The 24,053-nt window shown below is 39.3% G+C and overlaps 1 protein-coding gene across 1 annotated transcript in view; it reads left to right on the top strand.

Annotated features, from left to right (window-relative positions):
* FBXL13 (F-box and leucine rich repeat protein 13) overlaps window positions 1-24,053 on the top strand; it is a 230,063-nt gene that overhangs the window by 166,770 nt on the left and 39,240 nt on the right. Inside the window, exons 16-17 of the mRNA XM_021689519.2 lie at window positions 4,195-4,314; window positions 5,105-5,231. Of these exons, the coding sequence (XP_021545194.2) occupies window positions 4,195-4,314; window positions 5,105-5,231 (247 nt within the window). The remainder of the gene's footprint in view (window positions 1-4,194; window positions 4,315-5,104; window positions 5,232-24,053) is intronic.

Raw genomic sequence — 24,053 nt, forward strand, 5'->3', positions numbered from 1 at the left:
TGGTTTTGATGACTTAAATTAGGTTATTATTCTTATCATTGAATTTTTAGTTTGTCATCTTTTTGTTTGACTTGTTTGTTAATTTGAGTATAGTTGACACACAATGTTACATTAGTTTCACGTGTACAACTTAGTGATTTGACACCTTTATACATTATACTGTTTTCACCATCTGTATGTAGCTACCATCTGTCCTGTTATATCATTATTACAATATCATTAGCTGTATTCCTTATGCTGTATTCCTTATCCTTTTATTCCCTTGACTTGGTCATAACTGGAAGCCTGTATCTCCTCTTCAGCCTTTTGCTTATCCTCTCACCCCTCTACCCTCTGGCAACCATCAGTTTGTCCTCTGTATTTATAGGTCTGATTCAGCTTTTTGTTTGTTTATTCCTTTGGTTTTCTTCTCTCTTTTTTTTAATTTCACTTATGAGTGGAATCGTATGGGTTTTTTTAGATTTCATTTGTTGCTGGGAATGGTCAGCAATCCCTGTACCGACGGATGAAAGATTACTCCAAACTTTGCCGTGAAAGAGAGGGGAAGGCAAGGGGGCAACGCTCAGAGATGAAGACCCTTTGCTCTTCTTTGCTCCCACTTTTATTGGTCCTTCAGGCTATCCTTGTCACTGTTTCTCAAGCATGTGATGTGTGACAAGGGGTCTTACTGAAACTGAGAGGATTTATGGGAAAGATAAGATATGCTAATCTACGTGTTCAACTAAACATAGCCTAAGGTACAATGCATACATCTCTTAGATCACAGGGTGGCTGTTTGGGCTAAGAGAGCTTCAGGGAAGGCAACTCCCCCGGCATTCCAACGGCAGAGTGGTCACGTAGGCCTCGGCATTCCAAAGGCCCACGCCCTTCTCCGAAACCTTCCCTTGCCCCCAGCGGCCTGTGTGTTACATTTTAGCAAGCCAGGTATTATGGCTGATTTCATGCTCCGTATTAACCCCAACAATTTTTGAGTGGAATCATATGGTTTTGTCTTTCTCAGTCTGACTTAGGTCATGTAGGTCCCTCCAGGTCCATCCATGTTGTCTCAAATGGCATGATCTCATCATTTTTATGGCTGCGTAATATTCTATTGTGTGTACTGTATAGTGTGTGTGTATATATGTATGTACACCACATTTTCTTTATCCATTCATCAACTGATGAACACTTAGATTGCTTCCATATCTTGGCTATTGTAAATCATGCTGCAATAAACATGGGGTGGATATATATTTTTTGAATTAGTGTTTTCATTTTCTTTGGGTAAATATCCAATAGTGGAATTGCTGGACCCTATGGTAGTCCTATTTTTAATTTTTTTAGGAACCTCCATACTGTTTTCCGTCGTGGCTGTGCCAATTTACATTCCCATCAATGGTGTACAAATTTTCCCTTTTCTCCACATCCTCACCAATACTTATTATTTCTCGTCTTTTGGATACCAGACACTCTGACAAGTGTGAGGTGATATTTCATTGTAGTTTTGATTTGCATTTCCCTGGTGATGAGTGATGCTGAGCATCTTTTCATGTGTCTGTTTGGCCATCTATAGGTCTTTAGAAAAATGTCTATTCATGGGACGCCTGGGTGGCTCAGTCGTTAAGCGTCTGCCTTCGGCTCAGGTCATGATTCCAGGTCCTGGGATCGAGCCCCGCATCGGGCTTCCTGCTCCACGGGAAGCCTGCTTCTCCCTCTCCCACTCCCCCTGCTTGTGTTCCCTCTCTCGCTGTGTCTCTCTCTCTGTCAAATAAATAAATAAAATCTTTAAAAAAAAAAAAAAAAGAAAAATGTCTATTCAGGTCCTCTGCCCATTTTCTTAATTGGAATATTTGTTTTTTGGATGTTGACTTGCATAAGCTTTTTTTTTTAAATTTTTTTTTTTTTTGACAGAGAGAGACAGCGGGAGAGGGAACACAAGCAGGGTGAGTGGGAGAGGGAGAAGCAGGCTTCCCAGGGAGCAGGGAGCCCGATGTGGGGCTCAATCCCAGGACCCTGGGATCATGACCTCAGCCAAAGGCAGATGCTTAACGACTGAGCCATCCAGGTGCCCCTAAGCCTTTTTTTTTTAAATGATTGTTTTTTTCTTTTTACAAAAGTTTATTCCTAAATGTACAACAAGATCTAAGAAAACACTTCATTCTAGCTGTAGGTGGCAAGAGATGCTATGACAGGGAATCCAGATGTTTAAACGGGAATGGAATTAAGGATCACCTTTGCCTCAGGCACAAGGAACAGCTTATTTTTTGCCAGATTTCTTTTTTTTTTAAGATTTTATTTATTTATTTGACAGAGAGAGCGCAGCAGAGGGAGGGGGAGAAGCAAACTCCCGCTGAGCAGGGAGCCCAATACAGGGCTTGATCTCAGGACCCTGATATCGTCACCTGAGCCGAAGGCTGACACTTAACTGACTGAGCCACCCAGGTGCCCTTTGCCAGATTTCTTAATTCCACCTGTGGCCCTGGAGGCTTTCCCCGTGGTCTTTGCTTTTAGCTCTTTGAGTTTCTTTTGCTCCTCTTTCTGTTTCTGCTTCAACGCCTTCTCTTCCTCGTCCGTCTCCTTGGGCTGCTTCAGGGGCCTCTTCCTGCCACCTTTGCAGCTGGGCATGGCACCTGCCCCCCCCTTCTCCAGACCCTGCCACCAGAAGATGACTTTTTTAAGTTCTTTATATATTTTGGATATTAACCCCTTATCAGACATAATTTGCAAACATCTTCCATTCAGTAAGTCGCCATTTTGTTTGGTTGGCTTCTTTTGCTGTGCAAAAGGTTTCATTTTGATGTAGTCCCCCAATAGTTTATTTTTGCTTTTCTTTCCCTTGCCTTAGAAGACATATCTAGAAAACCTAGATATCTAGAAAAATATTGCTATGTTTGCCATCTGTTCTTTATCTCAGGTGGCCACCTTTTCATCTTAGAATGCATCTTGTTACAGTCAGGTCGCTCCTTATTAATTCCTATTGCTTCTTTACACTGTTTACTATGTTCTAATGTTTTTGTATTTTCTTTTAAAAGTCATTTTCAGAGGTATGCTTTCTCAAGTCTTACAAATGCCATGCCGTATTTGTTTTCTGGTTAGTAAAAATATCTCTCAATGAATACACCAGCCCTGCTGCTTGCCAAGAGATAAGTTGATCAGTTGTGTTTATACTCTCCTTCTCCCTTCTGCCCTCCCATTCCCCCACCCACGAAGCCCTTAACTGCTTTCCCAGGTGCTGCCACAGTCCCCCTGTCCTATTACAGATGGAAGGGGAGTTGATGGACAAAGGAGGTATCCCATTCAACTGAAACAGGCCCATTCACCTTCTGCCTGTATTGCTCGGCTCTTTGTAAATCTGACCAAATAGAGGGTATAAGAGATATCAGCAGTCAACTTATATGGCTCCCAAGGCTCTTCCCATTGGTACACCTACCTATAGGATTGTTGTGTGTGAAAGCCACCTCTCTTAGGATGCAGTGTGCAATCTCCTGTTGTGCTGTATTTACTGAAATGCTTTTTAGAAGGAACTGGTGGTCTCCAAATGGAATTAGAAATAAAGCTCCCATTGGAAGATAGGGAACAGATGGGCCGAACAGACTTCTAGCCATTCATAAAGCATAGTTCCTGATGGAGAGTGAAAATGGCACTGACACAAAGGTGTCTCTGATTACGGATAGACAGTGTGGGAAGACTGAGGTCAAGGTCTTCCTCCAGGTTTTCTGTACTTCAGCAGAAAAAATTCCATAGGTCACTTATTGGATTTTCAGTCCAGCTACTTGACCCTGTATTTAGTGAAAATTCCTGCAAGATTCTGGCTGTAGTTTGACTGTTAGTGTTGGTTCTCCCTTTCCTAAGTTTTGGTGTTTTTCTTTTGCAGGAGACTGCATCAGGGACTGCTTAACTTGATCACATTTTAACACCAAAGAGACCTTAAGAACCATCTGTCTTGTTAATAATTCTAATAATCATGCCATTTAATTAAATGAACAATGAACAGGAAGAACATGTTAATTAATCCTTCTCCCGTGACTATCATTTATACTTTTTCTATTATACTGAATTTATATGATCAAATTCGGTTTTAAAATGTTGACACAATACCCATATAAAGATATTACCAAGCTATTTTAGAATGTATTGAATACAGTAACTATTACTTAAGTAGTACTCTATATCTTTACACATAAAATCACATGTGAGCTTTTCTCTTTCCTACAGAATTGGTGATGTGGGACTAAGACAATTTCTTGATGGTCCTGTGAGCACCAGGATAAGAGAGCTAAATTTAAGTAACTGTATCCACCTGAGCGATATCTCTATTGTGAAACTATCAGAACGGTATGATAAAACAGTAAAATTTTACATCATATCATTAGTAATGTGTATCTGCTAATAGGAGACTTCAGAAATAGACCTTCAGAACCATTTGGGAAACACCAGGAGACTGAGAAACTGGTCTAATACTCAGGGAAATAAAATAAAATAAAAGACATTGGAGTCAGATAAAACTAGTCTTTTGATCATATCTGAGATGTTTCTTATTAATCTCACATTAGAGAATGTTTGAGATGGAGTCATTAATGAAGTTATCACTATCTAGACATGACTGACTTCTCTGCACTTTTCAAGGATATTATCTCTATGTAAGCATTTCCCAATGGATGTTCTGGCTGGTGGGTTTATTCCTTATCCTCTTTACTTGTCAGAGACCTTGTGTACAGTAAGTAAGAGTCAATTCCTATAGCAAACGTGTAAGGGATTTTCTCATTGTACTTGGCTTTGTACTTTTAGTGGTCATTCATCATACTTACATGATAGTTTTTTGTATACATGTGATATTTTTTCTTATTAGAAATTATGATATGAAATGAAACCATAGATATAATAGATATATTTGCCATAGAAATAATACATAATATATAATAATATATAATATATAATAATCCACCTCCCTTTCATCCTACTTCGTAATGCCAAATTATTTTCCACTTTTAAGTTTACTTTTATTTTGAGAAAAAAAGTCCTTGCTTCAATACCATTTGCTTCTCTCAAATAGTTTTGGTATAAAGAAATTGCTACTGACCTGTGATTAAAAGTAAAATTAATTCTTCATACTGCTTTCTTTCAGCTGCCCTAATTTAAACTACTTGAGTTTACGAAACTGTGAATATTTGACTGACCTAGGAATTGAATATATCGTAAACATCTTTTCCTTGCTGTCAGTAGATCTCTCTGGAACACATATCTCTAATGAGGTAAAGAAAATTTTCAAAATATTTCAATGACTTTTATTGTTTCCAGTAATAGAATCATTTTTCACTTTGTAAACAATGAAGAGAATATAAATTATTTTTATTTCCTAAATTATTAGATTATAAAAGGTAAGATTAGGAATATTGTTTCTGGAATAGTGATAGATGAGATTATTTGTAAATCAATGGTCTTGTTTCTCTGCTTACAGAGTGGCAAATTCAGTATTTTGAGCAAAGTCCTGACAGGTTGGAATGTTACATCATAGACTGAAATCTGTTCCATTATAGAAGTTTGGTAATGTGGACATAATATATTCCAGTTGGCTTATATATGCTTTTCTTATGGACTGAACATTCTGTAAGACTACCTGAGTGCCTTGAGATCTCACTCTTTAGTTCAAAACTGAAGTCTAGAAATGGCCTTACCAAATCTACAGAAGGATACATTTTGAAGAACGAATTTCTGGGACGCCTGGGTGGCACAGTTGGTTAAGTGTTGGACTCTTGGTTTTGGCTCAGGTTGTGATCTCAGGCTCCTGAGATCGAGCCCCTTATCAGGGTCCATGCTCAGCACATAGTCTGCTTGGGACTGTCTCTCCCTTTCCCTCTAAAATAAATAAATAAATCTTTAAAGAAAGGCACTCATTTTTTGCAAGCTGCTGATGCTACTCATCAGAGTCGAAATTCGGTTCACACTCATCCTATCACTCCAGCTACTGCTAATCAAAATGAAGATAAACCTGGAGAGATTTGCCAGGTTTCTGAAAAACTTCAATGGGCTGTAGTTAGATAAGGAATGCATTGGCTTCTCTTGAAGATCAGGCATTGGACTCATCACATATCACCTGTGAGGCCCTTCCTTCCAGGCAAGTATAGGAACTCTGAATATCTCTGAAAAGCCCTTCCTTCCAGGCAAGAATAGGAACTAACTTCTCTATATGGATCTCCAGCCCCAGCACATCCTTGGACATGACCTATTTCTCTCCATTTCTCACTGCATTACTGATAATCCGTGTTGTGTCCATTCTTCCCCAACATTCAGTGGGCTCTGTTAGATGTAAGACTAGGTTCTTTCCTTTTTTTTTTTTTTAATCTAAGAGTGAATTTAGATTCAGCCTCCATTCTGCTAGATGGTCTCGTCTCCCTTCCCTTGGGAGTGTCATCTCTGTGTGGTATGAGAGCGGAGTGGGGGCAGTTACATGGAGTCAACTTGTTATGGTGCAGGCAAGTCTGATCTTTTCAGTGTTGTCTTCTGTCCAAGCTGGGACACACTGGGATGGCTGTGAGCTCATTTGGTCTTTGGTTTCCTGTTTAGTTAGATCCCTGATGTGTCTTCCTAGTCCCGCTCCAAAGGCCCTTTAAGTCTTCTGGCTCCTCTGTCATGGATGTCTTGCTTTGGGCCCCTTCTGAGCATGGGGAATCTGTGAGGGTGTCTTAGGTTTGTAGTCCTAGACATCCCCTGCAGACATTTTCCTGCTCTCACATCTAGGGGTATTGCCCTCAGGCCCGTGCCTCACCCTTCTCTCACTCTGCTGCAGAGTGGCTGACTCATGCCCACTAGATTCAGTTGGGTTTGGTGCTTGTGAGGCATTCGTGAGCAATTGGAGGATATGAAGAAGGAAGAGGCCAGAGTTTACCTCCGCCTTTCTTTGCATCATCAACAGCAGCTGCATTTCCTACATGATCCTCTGCCTCCAGTCAGGCCTCCTGTGGTTCCAGCTTCCCTGGTGACCTTGGCCCCTGGGGTCTAATAGCAACATCTCTTCTCATTGGTCTCCCACCATAGGGGGAGTAGTGGCTTCCTGCTGCTGCTCACATCTCTAGATTTGTCATTATCCTATTTGGCTTCTCAGTGTCTCTGCCACAAATGTAGCCATTTTCCCGTCACAGTGAAACTTCCTCAGTTGTGAACAGAGTTGTTTCTGTTTTCCTCTTTCGATCCTGGCTGACACAACAGCAAGCACAGGAAAACCCAGACGCCTTGTTGCTTTTCACAACCGACCAGGGAAGGGTGGGGATGGGCTCCCATTTCCTAGATCCCACCTACCAGGAGGTTCCAACCTTCTCTCCAGATGAATAGAGTCCATGGAGGTCTGGAACAGGGCCCTGCATGGAGGATCTCCCAGCATCTCATTCTTTGCTTCCCTCTAGCTCCCCCTTCCTCTGCTCTTTCCCTCCACCCCTCCTTCCTCTCCCTTTCCCTGCTCTCTCCCTTCTCTTCTCCTTCCCTTTCTGTTCCTCTTCCTTGTTCTCTTTTCTGCTCTTCTTTTCTCTTGACATAGACTAATCTGGGGGTGGAAAAAATGTTCCAACTGATTACATGGTTTGAAAAACATTATGTCTCAAGACTTCCATGGTTTAAAATTTAAAGTTTGAAGGCCTGGGATTTTTTTTTTTCCCCTCCTGTATTCTTCTGTAAAAACCTTCCCCTGACAACTACAAGTAGATGCCCAGCTGCCGTTAGAAGGGTCATGAGGTAACAAGAAGCAGAGGATCAAAGCACATTATAAAACACATTAAAATATGATTCCACCACAGCACTCATCACAAGCCTGGAGTGTCTGGTGAACATTTGTGGAACAAAAGCAGTGAAGCTTAAATGCTTTATCCTAGGTTTTGGCATTTCGGGAAAACTCAGTTTTTACTTTCAAAGACCACATATTAAAGTTTTATCTACTGAGGACAAGTTAAAAACTTAGGATATAGGGACGCCTGGGTGGCCCAGGCAGTTAAGCGCCTGCCTTTGGCTCAGGTCATGATCCCAGGGTCCTGGCATGGAGCCCTAAATCAGGCTCTCTGCTCAGCAGGGAGGCTGCTTCTCCCTCTCCCTCTGCTTGTATGTTCTCTCTATCTTTCTCTGTCAAATGAATAAGCAAAATCTTTAAAAAAAAAAAACAAAACCTTAGGATATAGCCTCAAGTCCCATTCACAGTTTTTTTTTTCTTGTAAAGAATATACACAATCTGAGAGAGCTGTAAGTGGCTATCTATGGGGAGAATGCTAGTTATGTTCTGCTAAAATATTGAAAAATAAGTCTTCTGAAGGTTTTTGTTTTCTTCCTCCAAATTGGTTAAATTCTGATCTAAAAGTCAAATGATTGACAATACAGTGCTAGAACAGCTGTGGAAGCTAATCTCAAACAGTCAAAATAAAATGAGTAGCTCAGGGGCGCCTGGGTGGCTCAATCGTTAAGCGTCTGCCTTTGGCTCAGGTCATGATCTCAGGGTCCTGGGATCGAGCCCCGCATCGGGCTCCCTGCTCTGCGGGAAGCCTGCTTCTCCTTCTCCCACTCCCCCTGCTTGTGTTCCTGCTCTTGCTCTCTCTCTCTCTGTCAAATAAATAAATAAAATCTTTAAAAAAAATAAAAATAAAAAAAATAAAATGAGTAGCTCAGATATCAATTTGGGCAGCTAACCACCAGTCTGGATTGTAGGTCTGATGAAGTGCAAATCTGACTGGAGACTTAACATTTGGGATTTAAACCGTGGAATGTTACAGATATTCACTAGAGATCAAATGTGATCAATTGTGCCTCTTGAAAAAAAAAGTTTCTTACATTTTCTACTAATTATGTTCACTCTCAGTTCTTTTCAATAATGAGTTTTCAGTTAGAATCATACTACTCATTTGGTTAACAAATCTTTATTCTGACTACTTTGTACTCAGTGCTGGGGATGCTGGAATGGACAAAGCAGACATGGCTCCTCAGACATGGGGCAAGTGGTTACAAGCCATGATGGGTGTGGGAAACAACCTCTCTCACAGAGAAGACCTTTTCTAAGAGAGAAAGAAGGGGTATGCACTGAGCCAAAGGAACAGCCTGAATAAAGACATAGAGGTTTAAAAGTATGGTGGCACCAAGGAAATCTGCACATTTGGGTATGGCTTGATTGTGAGGAGACTGGTGAGAGATGATGCTTAAGAGGTACAGGACCAGGTCACGAGGGGTGCAGAAGCCACATTCCACAAGGAATTTATTTTCTGCCCTTTTGGCAATGGAAGGACACTCGGTATCATCAATTAGGCTGTAACAAGGTCAGTTAGACAAGTTTTAGAGATGACTCTACCTGCTGGATAGACATAGGAATAATAGATGAACTAGAGACTAATTATAAGGCAGTAGTCCAGGTACAAGCGTCTGTATTAAGGCTAGAGGAGCAAAGTCTGCAATTTTGAGAGGCATTGAGGAAAAAGAATCAACAGGAGATAGAAATAGACTGAGTATGGGGGTAAAGAAGAGAGGGAGAGAATCAAGGGTGATGCCAGATTTTTGGCTTGAGCCTCTGTATAAATGGCAGCGTCCCTTATTGAGTTGTGTCCTTTCCACAGTGGGAGGAGTAGGTTTGCTATTTCTCTGAGTCACCTGCAAGACAGATTTATAGAAATGTAGAGAGCTCAGAAGTAAGCAGAGAAATCACTGAAATTCACTCCTCAGAGGTAGAAGAACTTTTTAGGTTTGTAGAGGGTGAAGGGGTGTTACATTCTGAAAATCATGGAAACTCATGAGGAAGTTAATCGGCAAAAGCACAAACACATATAGTTAGAAACTTAGAAAGATGTTTGAGAGCTAATTTAAATGGGGGAAGCAAAGAGGAGAGCACAGTTATTTCACACTGTATACATTTCTTATAATAATTAGAAAATAGTGAATAATGTATCATCCATGAATAAAAGTTGTTTAAGAAGTTATCTGGTAAGTGCATTTTAGAGAATGAGGAAATATATCAATTTTCCCTCTTCCAATATAAAGAGGACAGGGTTTACTAGTGAGGGAAATAGCTTACTAAAGTGATGGTATCTTTTTTTTTTAAGATTCACTTTTTTATTTTAGAGAGAATGAGTGGGGGGAGGGGCAGATGGAGAATGAGAGAGGGAAACTCAAGCATACTCCACACTGAGCATGAAGCCCCACGCGGGGCTCGATGCAGGCTCCATGCGGGGCTCGATCTCACAACCCTGAAATCAGACCCGAGCTGAAACCAAGAGTTGAATGCCCAACTGACTATGCTACCCAGGTGCCCCTAATGTGATGATATCTTAAAGTACCTGTAAAAATCTTTAATCTCCTATAACTTTTCTTAATGTCTAATTAAATAGGATGTTATTCATTCCCTTCCTACCCTGGAGGATCGTTTGAATATGAGGTTATATCTCCACATATGTGGGAAAATGTTTTCCTCTAGTTAAGAGAATTATCACCTACTAAGACCACAATACCCACAGTTAGGACAGTTCAATCCATTGCTTAAGTTGCCTTAGTCACTGCCATATTTGCTATTTAAAGGAAAAATGAGTCAGAACAATGTTCCAGACAGTGTGCTTAGACGGTGGTTTAGGACTCTTTCATTTGCCTGATGTTTGAAATTTTTAATTACAAGTACTGTATCCTGAGTGCCTATTATGTAGGCAATCTCCTGGAGCCCCCTCACTAGGATGTGAGATCCATGAAGACTGAGACTCTGTTTTGTTCATTGCTGAATCCTGGGGGTAGTAGACACTTGATAAATACTCACTGAATGAAGGAATAAATGCTGAGCTCTAGGGTTATCAAATGTGAATAAGACCTGTTCTCTACAGCCCAATTTGGAAGGGTAAGTATGGGTAATTTAAAGATGGTGTGACCGGTGTAGTGTTGGAGGAAGAGAAGAAGGGATCTCTTAACTCAGCCTGCTCCACATGCAGGCATGCAAACGCATGCTTGTTTAAGGAACTTTAGGTAGCTTAATACTACTAAAATATACTATGAAAATGAGATGTCACTGAGTAATTCCATACCGTGCCAAGGAGCTTGGACTTGAACCAGTGGATGATGAAATAGCACTTTGTAGGGAAGTCACAGTCCTGGTTAGCCTCCCATTTTAGATAGATTATTTGGGTTGTTCTCTGGGGGACAGATTGGAAGGGAGGAAAAACTAAAGGCAGGGAGACCAGTGGGAGGTCTTTTAGTAGTTAAAGAAATAAATGACAAATTTTTGACTAGGTAGAGGCCAGAACTAGCATGAAAAGAACATATTCAAGAATACTTTGGACATAAAACTGAAAGAACTTGATGATTGATTAGTTGTGGGAGATCAGGACCTGGGGTGAAGGTGGAAGGATAAGAATGATTCCAAAAATCTGACTTTGGGTGGATGGAGGTCCTACCTCAAAAAAAGAGGTAACAGGTTTTGGGGGAAAGCTGATTTCACTTTTATCAGACATAGTTAGAGTATCTTCCATGTTCAGGCCAAAGGCTTGGGAGAGAGATCTTGAAGGGAGATTCAGATATGGGAGTCATTAGCATGGAGGCGTGAATGTGGCCAAGATCCGCAGAGACTGTGGGGAGTGAGGAGAAATGTGCACCCATGAAGAACACATCAGAACACCAATATTTAAGGAGTGGGAATAAGATGACTCCATAATGGAGAATAAAGAAAGAAGGTGAGAAATGTTATAAGAGAAACAGGTGAGTGTAGTCACGTGAGGATTGAGGGAATATCCAACAGTGTTTAATAAAACATAGAAGCTAAATCAGGAAAGGACCGAAATTTGAACAAATATTTACTGTTAATTAAACAGATCCCTGCTTACCCTCCTGATATCATCTCATGCCCCAGCTCCCCTCGTTCCCTTTCTTCTAGCCCCACGGCTTTCCTTCAGCTCCTCAAACAAGTCAAAATCTTTCCTACCTCAGGACCTTCATACATGTTGTACCTTCTGCCTGGGATGCACCTCCTTCTATTCTTCACATGCCTAGGTAGGTAGATGCTGAGCAAGTAATCACTGATGATCATAACAATAGAGAAAGCATCTTGGCATAAGCGAAGAGTGCCTTTTAAGATTTTTTGAAATGATTTTATAATAAACATTGGTCATGCTCTCCATAATTATCAGAAAATCACACTTCTCAGTCTAGGTCATTCCAAGGCAATATCAATGGGTTTAATTTTATTGATGCATTCTTTCTTTCTTTTTTTTTTTTAAAGATTTTATTTATTTATTCATGAGAGACAGAGAGAGAGAGAGGCAGAGGGAGAAGCAGGCTCCCAAGGAGCAGAGAGCCTGATGCGGGACTCGATCCCAGGACCCTGGGATCATGACCTGAGCCGAAGGCAGACGCTTAACCATCTGAGCCACCCAGGCGCCCAAGATGCATTCTTTCTTTAAGAAAACATAAATCACATGGTGATCCTAATGTCTCTAGATGTTTTTTTCTAAATAGGTAAGAATTCTCTAGTTCCTAATATACTATACCTTAGTTCTGTCACATTACAGCATAGTTTCCCAGAGAGGTGCCCCTCTGGGAATTTAGATGGCCTCATAGTAATAATATCTCTTGAATCACTGGTAGCACACAAATTATTTTAAAATGAAATTGCATTAAAAAAATTCCAATTGAATATTGGCATGTGGTTTCCATGTTAATTTTAATTGTATGTGTTATAAAGTGTAGTCGAAAATCTCTTCTATCCCTCTACCTCCTCTCTGTCCCTGCTGCCACTGCCATAGTTCAAGCACTCTTTCTCCTTACTAACTTCTCTTGCCTTAAGTACCACTGTCTTCCAAGCTGTTCTCCACTCGGCTGCAGGGTGATCCTTCTGCATGCAAATTGGAGCCTATTGCTTCCTTGCTCAGATTTCTTCAGGAGTTCCATTGCTTACAGTATAAAGTCTAACCAAGGGGCGCCTGGGTGGCTCAGTCGTTAAGTGGCTGCCTTTGGCTCAGGTCATGATCCCAGGGTCCTGGGATCGAGCCCCGCATCGGGCTCTCTGCTCCACGGGAAGCCTGCTTCTCCCTCTCCCACTCCCCCTGCTTGTGTTCCCTCTCTCACTGTGTCTCTCTTTGTCAAAAAAAAAAAAAAAAAAAAGAAAGATTTAAAGTCTAACCAATCCAGTGTAGAGGTCCAATCTCTTCCTGAGGTGGCCCCTACCTACCTCTACTGCCTCACTTCCACCAGATACCCACTTTTCATTGTCAGCCCCACAGACACACAACTGACTCTCCTGCAGCTCCTCAAACACGTCACACTGTCCTTGCCTTCCCATCTCTGCGAGTATTCCCTCTGTCTGAAACACCCTCTCCCCGTGTCCACCTAGTAAATTCTTGCTTATCCCTTGAGTTTCAACCCTGTGAAGCTCTCCTGGAACTCCTGGGCAGACTTAGGATCTCTCTGTCTTGTTTCCACTGTACTTTACAATACCCCCCCTAAAGCCATTAGCTCATTATATTTTCATATTTGTTCCACACCTGTCTCCCTACAACACTGTAAGCTTCCTGATGGTAAAGGTTGGAGCAGCCCATCTTTGGAAAGCCTAGCATAATGTCTAGTACATAGAAGCACATAAAAGATTTGATTTGTGAGTCAGTGGGTGAGTGAATGAATGAATCTCCTACCATTTCTTTCCTTTCTTTTTTTTTTTAAAGCTGGTTCCGATTCAGTCTTTTTTTTTTTTTTTTTAGATTTTATTTATTTATTCATGAGAGAGAGAGGGAGAGAGGCAGAGGCAGAAGAAGAAGCAGGCTCCCCACGGAGCAGGGAGCCCGATGCGGGACTCCATCCCAGGACCCTGGGATCATGACCTGAGCTGAAAGCAGACGCTTAACCGACTGAGCCACCCAGGCGTCCCCATTTCTTTCCTTTCAACCAAACACATAAGGCTTCTTTAAAGTGTCTACACTTTCTCAGCTATGCTGTGGACTGGAGTAGGAGTGCTTACAGCTGCATGTCTTAATCTGATGATACAGTTTCAAGAGACCACCCATCTGCATGAAACACACACATAAATAAGGCCTGAGGCTCAGTGAAGCAAAACCTCTAAAGCAGGAAACACATGAAATCACTTGGGATTCAATAAATAGAAAGAATGGGAGTTAAAAGCAAGCAGGGAAACTCAGAGGCAAATGGGTTTGCCTTGGATTTTCAAAAGCACATAACAAGAAGTCTGCCCTGGTGATACTCTTTCATATCGAGATTGACTTTTTTTAGTCCTTTCCAGGCCCTTCTCCTAGCTAGTGGCCTTCTATGAATCTGTTGATACCATCATTAGCAATAGTGGTTTTCCTTACAGAGGCTACAGACAATTGTCTCCTGTTTCCAGCAAATTGCCTATTGGAAACATTGCAAAAAGAAGTGACCAACTTAAGCTTGTCATTTCCCTCAAGGAGAATCTTTGGTGCCAGAACCCTCCTCTTGACCTCCATCAGGTAGGAGGCAAGCAGTCTCAAGGCCAGTTGCTCTATTTCTAGGTAACAAAGATGCTGATTTTCTTTTGCTCCATAAATATAAAGAGGACCTATTTCCGTGTGTTGACCAAAGCCTGCTTTCCTTTAGACCAGTAAATTAGGTCAGTAAATTAGATCAGAGTGGTTAATACATTAAAAATTATGATTACAAAATTCATACTAACAATCAAGTAAGTAGAAATAAACAAAAATAATTGAGAAAAAGAAAGGTAAATTATTTTTATAAAATTTTAATTGCTAACCATAGTTTAAAAGGGAAATTCACTTGTGAGGTTAAAATACATTCTGCAGGACTTTGCACAAGATAGTGTTACCAATGATTTTAGAAAGAGGATGTGTTAATTGAGATAAAACATATTTCCAAGTATAAGTTTTGTTCTTTATCCCTAAAAGAATGTGGTAAGCAGCACCAAATAGAGCAAATCTTCCAGAAAGGAATGTATGAAATATAAACACTAAGTCACATAATTATGAAGGGACATAGATTCTATCCAAGAATTCCGAGAGTATGCCAGAAAGATAAGAGAAAATTGGCTCCATAAACACAGAGAGTTTTATGGACTACTCATTCATTCACAAATATTTATTCATTGTCGGGGCGCCTGGGTGGCTCAGTCGTTAAGCGTCTGCTTTTGGCTCAGGTCATGATCCCGGGGTCCTGGGATCGAGCCCCGCATCGGGCTCCCTGCTCAGCGGGAAGCCTGCTTCTCCCTCTCCCACGCCCCCTGCTTGTGTTCCCTCTCTCGCTGTCTCTCTCTCTCTGTCAAATAAATAAATTAAAAAAAAAATCTTAAAAAAAGATGTATTCATTGTCAACTCTGTATTAAACACCATGCAAGGTTCTGGGCGTACTACATTGACAGCCATAGTTCTGGTCTCAAGGTATAGTCTAGTGGCAAAACAATAACAACAAGAGTAACAACACTGCTTGGTTAAAAGTTACCAAAAGCATAAGTTCAAAGTGTGTGTTCACATCTTATCTGGTGACACCACACTAGGATACCTTGGGCGAGTTCCTTAACCTCTCTGTGCCTCCATTTCCCTGTCTTTAAAACAGTGTTTATAATATACTTTCCTCAGAGTGTGGTAAGGAGTAAATAATAAATGTAAACTGCTTAGCACAGTTCCTGGCACATGGTAAGCACTCAAAGTATCTTAGCAATGATTTATTCAAATTAAGACATATGAGGTATATTTGATGTGATGAGATATACACCTAGGTACATATGCTATATCTTGGCAGCATGGATGAGTGGGAAATGAGTGCTTATGTCTCTGTTGTCGATGTGTAGAGAAGTCAGGGGACACTTTTCAGCTTTTGAGGTGCAGCTGAAAGCTTCAGCAGGTGTTTGCGAGGTAAAGACGGACATTCACAGTGGAGAAAGAAGCAGGTGGGAAGGTGTGGAGACATGAGAGAGGGTTATGTGTTGGGGGATCCGCAGGCGACTTTGTATCGTCCTAGCATGGCCCAAGGAGATAGGGAATGAGGCTGGAGAAAGGTGGAGGGCAGAATGTGACTGGCTTGGGGTGCCCTGCAAGTTCAGACTATGTCCTATATGGAATGAGAGCCACTGAAGAACTCCGAGTAGAATTCGTACAGCTAGAAATGAGGTTTTGATAGTGGTGGCAGAAGGGACATGTATGAGAGAGATTTAGGAAGTATATAGGTGGGGCTTGCTGATTGATTGGCTGGATATGGAGAGCAGAGGGGATAGGAGGAAACATAGACAATGCCCAAGTTTTTACTTGGTCAGCTGCAGACATGGTGGTACTGTTAACCAGAAAAAGAACCTAAGAGAGAGATTAAGACATTAATTCCATTTTAGACATGTTTGATTCCAGTACTAGGACACATCTCTCTACACCATGGGCCCCTTCAATCCTGAGTGACAAAAAGAAGACTTAGCCATTTGACTATTGAAATCACCATTTTTGTTTTGTTTTGTTCCTCAGTATGTCTGGCAAGGGATCATAGGAATTAGGTATATTACAATTCAACCATTAACTGAAAGCAGAAAATTTACACAAAGATTTTCAACAACCTCCCCCAAGTTCTATCCCTTCTATCACAACTTACATCCCATTTTTATCCTCAAAAAAAGGGGGGGGGGCAGCAAACATGTAGAAGAATGAAACTGGACCATTTTCTTACACCATACACAAAGATGAAATGGATGAAAGACCTCAATGTGAGACAGGAATCCATCAAAATCCTAGAGGAGAACACAGGCAGCAACCCCTTGACCTCGGCTGCAGCAACTTCTTGCTAGATGTGTCTCCGAAGGCAAGGGAAACAAAAGCAAAAATGAACTATTGGGACTTCATCAAGATTAAAAATTCTCTGCACAGCAAAGGAAACAGTCAACAAAACTAAAAGGCAACCTACGGAATGGGAGAAGATATTTGCAAATGACATATCAGATAAAGATATCTGATCCAAGATCTATAAAGAACTTATCAAACTCAACACCCAAAAAACAAATAATCCAGTCAAGAAATGGGCAGAAGACATGGACAGACATTTCTCCAAAGAAGACATCGAAATGGCCAACAGACACATGAAAAAATGCTCCACATCCTTAGCCATCAGGGAAATACAAATCAAAACCACAATGAGATACCACCTCACAGCAGTCAGAATGGCTAAAATTAACAAGACAGGAGACAACAAATGTTGGTGAGGATGCAGAGAAAGGGGAACTCTCTTTTTTTTTTTTTTTTAAAGATTTTATTTATTTATTTGACAGAGAGAGAGAGCACAAGCAGGCAGAGTGGCAGGCAAAGGGAGAGGGAGAAGCAGGCCTCCCGCTGAGCAGGGAGCCTGACGCAGGGCTCGATCCCAGGACCCTGGGATCATGACCTGAGCCAAAGGCAGATGCTCAACCAACTGAGCCACCCAGGCACCCCAAAAGGGTAACCCTCTTACACTGCTGGTGGGAATGCAAGCTGGTACAGTTACTCTATAAAACAGTGTGGAGATTCCTCAAGAAGTTAAAAATAGAGCTACCCTATGACCCAGCAATTGCATTATTGGGTATTTACCCCAAAGATACAAATGTAGTGACCCGAAGGGGCACATGAACCCCAATGTTCACAGCGGCAATGCCCACAATAGCCAAACCATGGGAAGAGCTGAGATGTTCATCAACAGATGAATGGATAAAGAAGATGTGGTGCAGGGCGCCTGGGTGGCTCAGTTGGTTAAGCGACTGCCTTCGGCTCAGGTCATGATCCTGGAGTCCCTGGATCGAGTCCCGCATCGGGCTCCCTGCTCCGCAGGGAGTCTGCTTTGCCCTCTGACCCTATCCCCTCTCATGTGTTCTCTCTCATTCTCTCTCTCTCAAATAAATAAATAAAATCTTTAAAAAAAAAAAAGAAGATGTGGTGTATATATATATATATATATATATATATATATATATATATACAATGGAATATTACTCAGCCACCAGAAAGGATGAATACATACCATTTACATCGATGTGGATGGAACTGGAGGGTATTATGCTGAGCGAAATAAGTCAATCAGAGAAAGATAATTACCATACTGTTTCACTCATATGTGGAATATAAGAAAGAGCACAGAGGATCATAGGGGAAAGAAGGGAAAACTGAATGGGAAGTCATCAGAGAGGGAGAAAAACCATGAGAGACTTTTAACTATAGGAAACAAACTGAAGGTTGCTGGAGGGGAGGTGGGTGGGGGGATGGGGTAATTGGGTGATGGGCATTAAGGAGGGCACGTGATATGATGAGCACTGGGTGTTACACACAACTGATAAATTATTGAACACTACATCTGAAACTAATGATGTACTATATGTTGGCTAATTGAATTTAAATTTTTAAAAAGGGGGGCAACAAGAAAGGAGGCTTCTTATGTTTTCTGTCAGGGACCTTTTGTTCTTTTTAGATTTCTCATGATCTATACCTCCAATAAGTACATCAGAGTCCTCCAGACTCCTGGGACCTCCATTGCATCTTATTTCATAGGATGTGTTTTCTAATATCCTATATTCAAATATCAAATATCTTAAGGTGCACAGGTCATATTTATAGGTTTCCCAGCCAGGGAAATCTAGGACCTACAACAAGAATCATAAAAGTTGCAAAATTCAGAGGAAAGAGTAAGGTACTTAAATCAAAGAAAAGTCCATCATGAGCTATTCACCTTCAAGCAGACTCCTTACTGAAGCTAGCAGAAAGAGTAGGAAGAACCCATTAAAACTTTGTGGTTTCCAGTTTGAATACTAGTCCTCTGAAAGTAATGATACTGAGTTTGAGGTGCTTATGGCACATTCAACCGTCTAATTATCAATTAGGAAAGATCCAGAGCTCAGGAAAGAGATCTGGGACAGATGTAGAGATGGTTGACGTGGTTGAAGCTACAGATGAGATAGGAGAAAAGAGGTCAAGTTCAAGCCTCTGGGAAACATCAGTACTTATTGGGTGGATTTGAAAGATGAACCTACAAAGGAAACTAGAAATGAACATCCAGACGAGTAGGTGAGGAAGGAGTTCAGACTTACCAAGGGAATCAAGGGAGGTGGTGTTTCAAAAAGCAGATTGTCAGCAAGGTCAAACTTCACAGGTGGCTCTAGTAATATGAAGATAAGAAAGTATCAATTTTTGTAAAACAAAATTGCTCATCCATGTATATAGTTGTACATGGCAACATTCATAGCTCAGTATTTTGCTTGAATATTGGTGCTTTGTGCTATTATAGTTTGTTTGGAACAGACAGTAAACTGCCCAGAACTGTTGTGGGTCTGTGTAAAGGAATTAAGCATGGTGTTAATGTGGTTTTTTTTCTTTTTAAAAAAATATTTATTTATTTATTTGAGAGCGAGAGAGAGACAGAGAGAATACAAGCAGGGGGAGAGGCCGGGCAGAGGGAGAGGGAGAAGCAGACTCCCCGCTGAGCTGGGAGCCCGATGCGGGACTCGATCCCAGGACCTGGAGATCATGACCTGAGCCGGAGGCAGATGCTTAACCATCTGAGCCACCCAGGCACCCGCATGGTGTTAATGTTTTATATAATTCTTGGTAGATATACAAAAAGACGTAATAATGGACACATGTATTGTCTTTTCCAAATTATCCTAAATTATTTTTCACAAACATTGAGAAATTTCATGCATTTATTCATTCATTCTTTTCTTTGTCCTTTTCTTCTTTCTTTTGATACATAATTAGCTAAGTCCTATTATATTTGAAGCAGAAATTCTAAGTTTGAGTGTAAAAACAGGAATAAGACAAGCAGCCTGCCTGGACGTTGTTATAAGCTTTATCTCCCATCAATTTTTCTCTTCTTTTGAACAGGACATTTAGTTATTTTGGCCACTTGCTTTCCTTATGGGTTGTAGCAATTTTTATTGCTATCGGCATTAAAATAAATATGGTAGCCTTACACTCCTTTACCAATAGTGTCTGTTTTAACTTCACAAAAATAACTAGGAATTAAAATTTTATTGTTATTTGAATTTGCATTAAAAAAAATTCTAATAATATTAATAATTTTGTCCTATGTATGCTGCTTATCATTGCAATTATATTTCATCTTATATTATTTTCTGTTGAGATTCTTTACTCACTTATACATTGGGATCTCAATACTTCCGCCAATTTGTATGAGTTGCTTATAATAATGTAGTTATTAATCATTTGTCATATTTTCATATTTTCTCCATATCTTTACAGTGGTTTATCTCACTATTGTGGAAGAGAGATTTATTTTAGTATTTTAATTTGAAAGCCTATAAGCTACTGCTTATAAAGTCTATTCAAGAAAAATGAATTAAAAGTTGAACAAACTGGGGTGCCTGGGTGGCTCAGTCGTTAAGCGTCTGCTTTTGGCTCGGTCATGATCCCAGGGTCCTGGGATCGAGCCCCGCATCAGGCTCCCTGCTCTGCAGGAAGCCTGCTTCTCCCTCTCCCACTCCCCCTGCTTGTGTTCCCTCTCTCGCTGTGTCTCTCTCTGTCAAATAAATAAAATCTTTAAAAAAATAAATAAAAGTTGAACAAACTATGAAATCTTATGTAATTTTATGTAGGTTTTTTCCAAGAAATTGTTTCTTTAACCATATGCAGGACAGATTATAAAGCTTATTTATGCTATTTACTCTTCTGGTGTGCCTGTATTAAAGTGCTGACAGTTTCAAAATGAAACATACTATAAATAAGGATGATTTGTAGCAATGTGGCTGTCAGACAAATTACATTGTATTTTATTCTAAATGCCAATATTCCTAGACCATCTTTCCAAACTTTTTCTAAAAGCAGTGTCTCAGAAAAAAAGCCACCTGCAAGTTTTAAAGAATAAATTACTTTCAGAATGTTAAGCTTTGTTTCATAAGGTTTCATCCACGTCAGTTTCATTTATAAAACATGTTTCGTTTATTTTTAAATTATGAGCAAATGTCCAGTCTTATAATAAGGCAAAATATTGGTGTTTTTGTTTTCCTCGGTGTGTTGTCTTTTGCCAACAAGTAACATAATCGCACCAACCAAAACAATAACTTTCTCTTGTATATGTGCTCAGCAGGAATTTGAGGAAATTTAAAGATAGTTAAGGTAACACAAAAAATTAACTGCAATAATTGTTATGTCTAAAATAATCATATTTTATTCAAGATACCTCCCAAAATATTCACCAAAACTGAAGAGAAATGATGGTAGAAAAGATAGAAAAGAGCTAATAAATACAGAAGGAAGGGTAGAATGAGAAAAATCAGTATTTTGCAACTCCCAATGAAATAACTGATTTAGGCAAGGATCACCAATTAATGCTAAAACCATTGACTGAAAGGTTTTTGGGAAACAGTATTCTTGTGGTTTCAAAGAATCACACCACAGATTATTTACTAAATAAAAAGTAAAAATATACTCTAATGAAAGATCTATAGTTACTACCTGAATCAAGTGAGTAAGAGCATCACCAATAATGGGACACCTCACATATGTGCCTCCTAAAGGGATGCAATAGCACCTAGGTAGTATTCTTGCAGAATTTTTTTACCTACATTCTAATCATAAGGAACAATCAGACAAACCCAGAATGTGAGACATTCTATGTAATGACTGACCTGGGATCTTTAAAAGTCAATGTCTTAAAAGACAAAATTTAAAGAAAAGAAAAAAGGCTAAAGACACATGACAACTAAATGCAGAGAATGAACTCTGACTGGGTCCTGGGATTAAAAAAAAAATACTGGCTTTATATTAGATAGTATAGTGTTACTGTTAATTTTAAGTATTATAATACTATATATATTATACTATATAGACAGGAAAATGCCCTTATTCCTAAAGAGATACAAAGAGAATATTTAGGGGTAAAGCATCATGATATCTGAAACTTATTTTCAAATGGTTCAGGGAAATTTATAACATATATATTATATTTCATATTTATACATATATATGAAATATATAACAATTGCAAATATCTATGCATTCAACATAGGGGCACCTAAATATATAAAGCTAAAAAGACATAAAGGGAGAAATTGACAATAATACAATAACACAGTACAATAATAGTAGGAGACTTTAACATCACATCAGTGGATAGATCATCCAGACAGAAAATCAACAAGGAAACAATGGCTGTGAGTAAGACTAGATGGACTTAACAGATATATATATAGAACATTCCATCCCCAAACAGCAGAATACATGTTCTTTTCAAATGCACATAGAACATTCTCTAGGATAGATCACATGTTAGGCCACAAAACAAGTCTCAATAAATTTAAGAAGATTGAATTCATATCAAGCATCTTTTCTGAATACAATTACAAGAAAATTATAAGAAAAAAATTACAAGAAAAAATCAACTACAAGAAAAAAAAACTAAAAAAAACCCCACAATGCATGGAGACTAAACAACATGCTACTAAACAACCAGTGGGTCAATGAAGAAGAGAAAATTTTAAAATACATGGAGACAAATGAGAATGCAAACACAACAGTCCACAATCTTTGGGATGCAGCAAAAGTAGTTCTAAGAGGGAAGTTTATAGTGATACAGGTCTATGTAAAAACAAGAAAAATCTCAAATAAACAATCTACACTTACACCTAAAGGAATGAGACCAAGAAGAACAAAGCCCAAAGTTAGTTAAAGGAAAGACATAATAAAGAATAGAGTGGAAATAAATGAAATAGAGACCAAAAAAAAAAAAAAAGAAAGAAAAGATGAATGAAACCAAGAACTGGTTCTTTGAAAAGATAACCAAAATTGATGAACTTTTAGCTAGGCACATCAAGAGAGAAAGAGGAGTAAAATATTTTCAGAAATGAAAGAGAAGAAAGAGCAACCAACAACATAGATATAAGAGAATATTATGAAAAATTATATGTCAACATATTGGACAACTTAGAAGAAATGGATAAATTCCTAGAAAGTTACAATCTTCCAAAACAGAATGAGGATGAAACAGAAACTTTGAACAGACTGATTATGACTAATAAAATTGATTTGGTAATCAAAAAACTCCCAACAAACAAAAGTCCAAGAAAAGATGGCATCACAGATGAATTCTACCAAACAAAAAAACACCTATTCTTCTCAAACTATTCCAAAAATAGAAGGGGAAGGAAAACTTCCAAATTCATTCTATGACGCCACTATTATCCTGATACCAAAACCAGACAAAGACACTACAAGAAAAAAAAAAAAGAAAGAAAAAGAAAGAAAGAAAAGAAAAGAAAACTACTGGCTAATATCACTGATGAACATAGATGTAAAAATCCTCAACAAAATATTAGCAACCTAGGTTCAAAGATACATTTATACCAGGGATGCAAGGATGGTTTAATATTTGCAAATATTTGCAAATATTTGCAAATCAATCAATGAGATACATCACATTTACAAGAGGAAGGATAAAATCCATATGATCATCTCAATAAATGCAGAAAAGCCTTTGACAAAATACATCTGTTCATGATAAAAATTTTCAACAATGTGAGTTTAGAGGGAACATATCCCAACATAATAAAGGCCATATATGACAAACCTACAGCAGCCATCATATTCCATGATGAAAAACTGCAATCTTTTCCTCTAAGATGAGGAACAAGACAAGGATGTCCACTCCCACCACTTTTATTCAACAGAGTACTGGAAGACCTAGCCATAGCCATCAGACAAGAAAAAGAAATAGAAGGTATCCAAATTAGTAAGGAATATATATATATATATTATAATATTATATTATATATATATAAAACCCTAAAGATTCCACTCAAAAATTATTAGAAGTAATAAATGAATTGAGTAAAGTTGCAGGATACAAAATTAATATACAGAAAGCTATTGTGCTTCTATATACTACTAATGAAGTAGCAGAAAGAGAAATTAAGAAAGCAATCCTGTTTACAATTGCACCAAAAAGAATGAAATACCTGGGAATAAATTCAACCAAGGAAGTGAAAGACCTGTACTCTGGAAACTATAAGACAATGATAAAAGAAACTGAAGACAACACAAACAAATGGAAAGGTATGCCATGCTCATGGATTAGAAGAATTAATATTGTCAAAATATCCATATTATCCAAAGCAATCTATAGATTCAATGCAATCCCTATCAAGGTAC

This window comes from Neomonachus schauinslandi, chromosome 12, assembly GCF_002201575.2.
Source record: "Neomonachus schauinslandi chromosome 12, ASM220157v2, whole genome shotgun sequence".
Classification (NCBI taxonomy): Eukaryota; Metazoa; Chordata; class Mammalia; order Carnivora; family Phocidae; genus Neomonachus; species Neomonachus schauinslandi.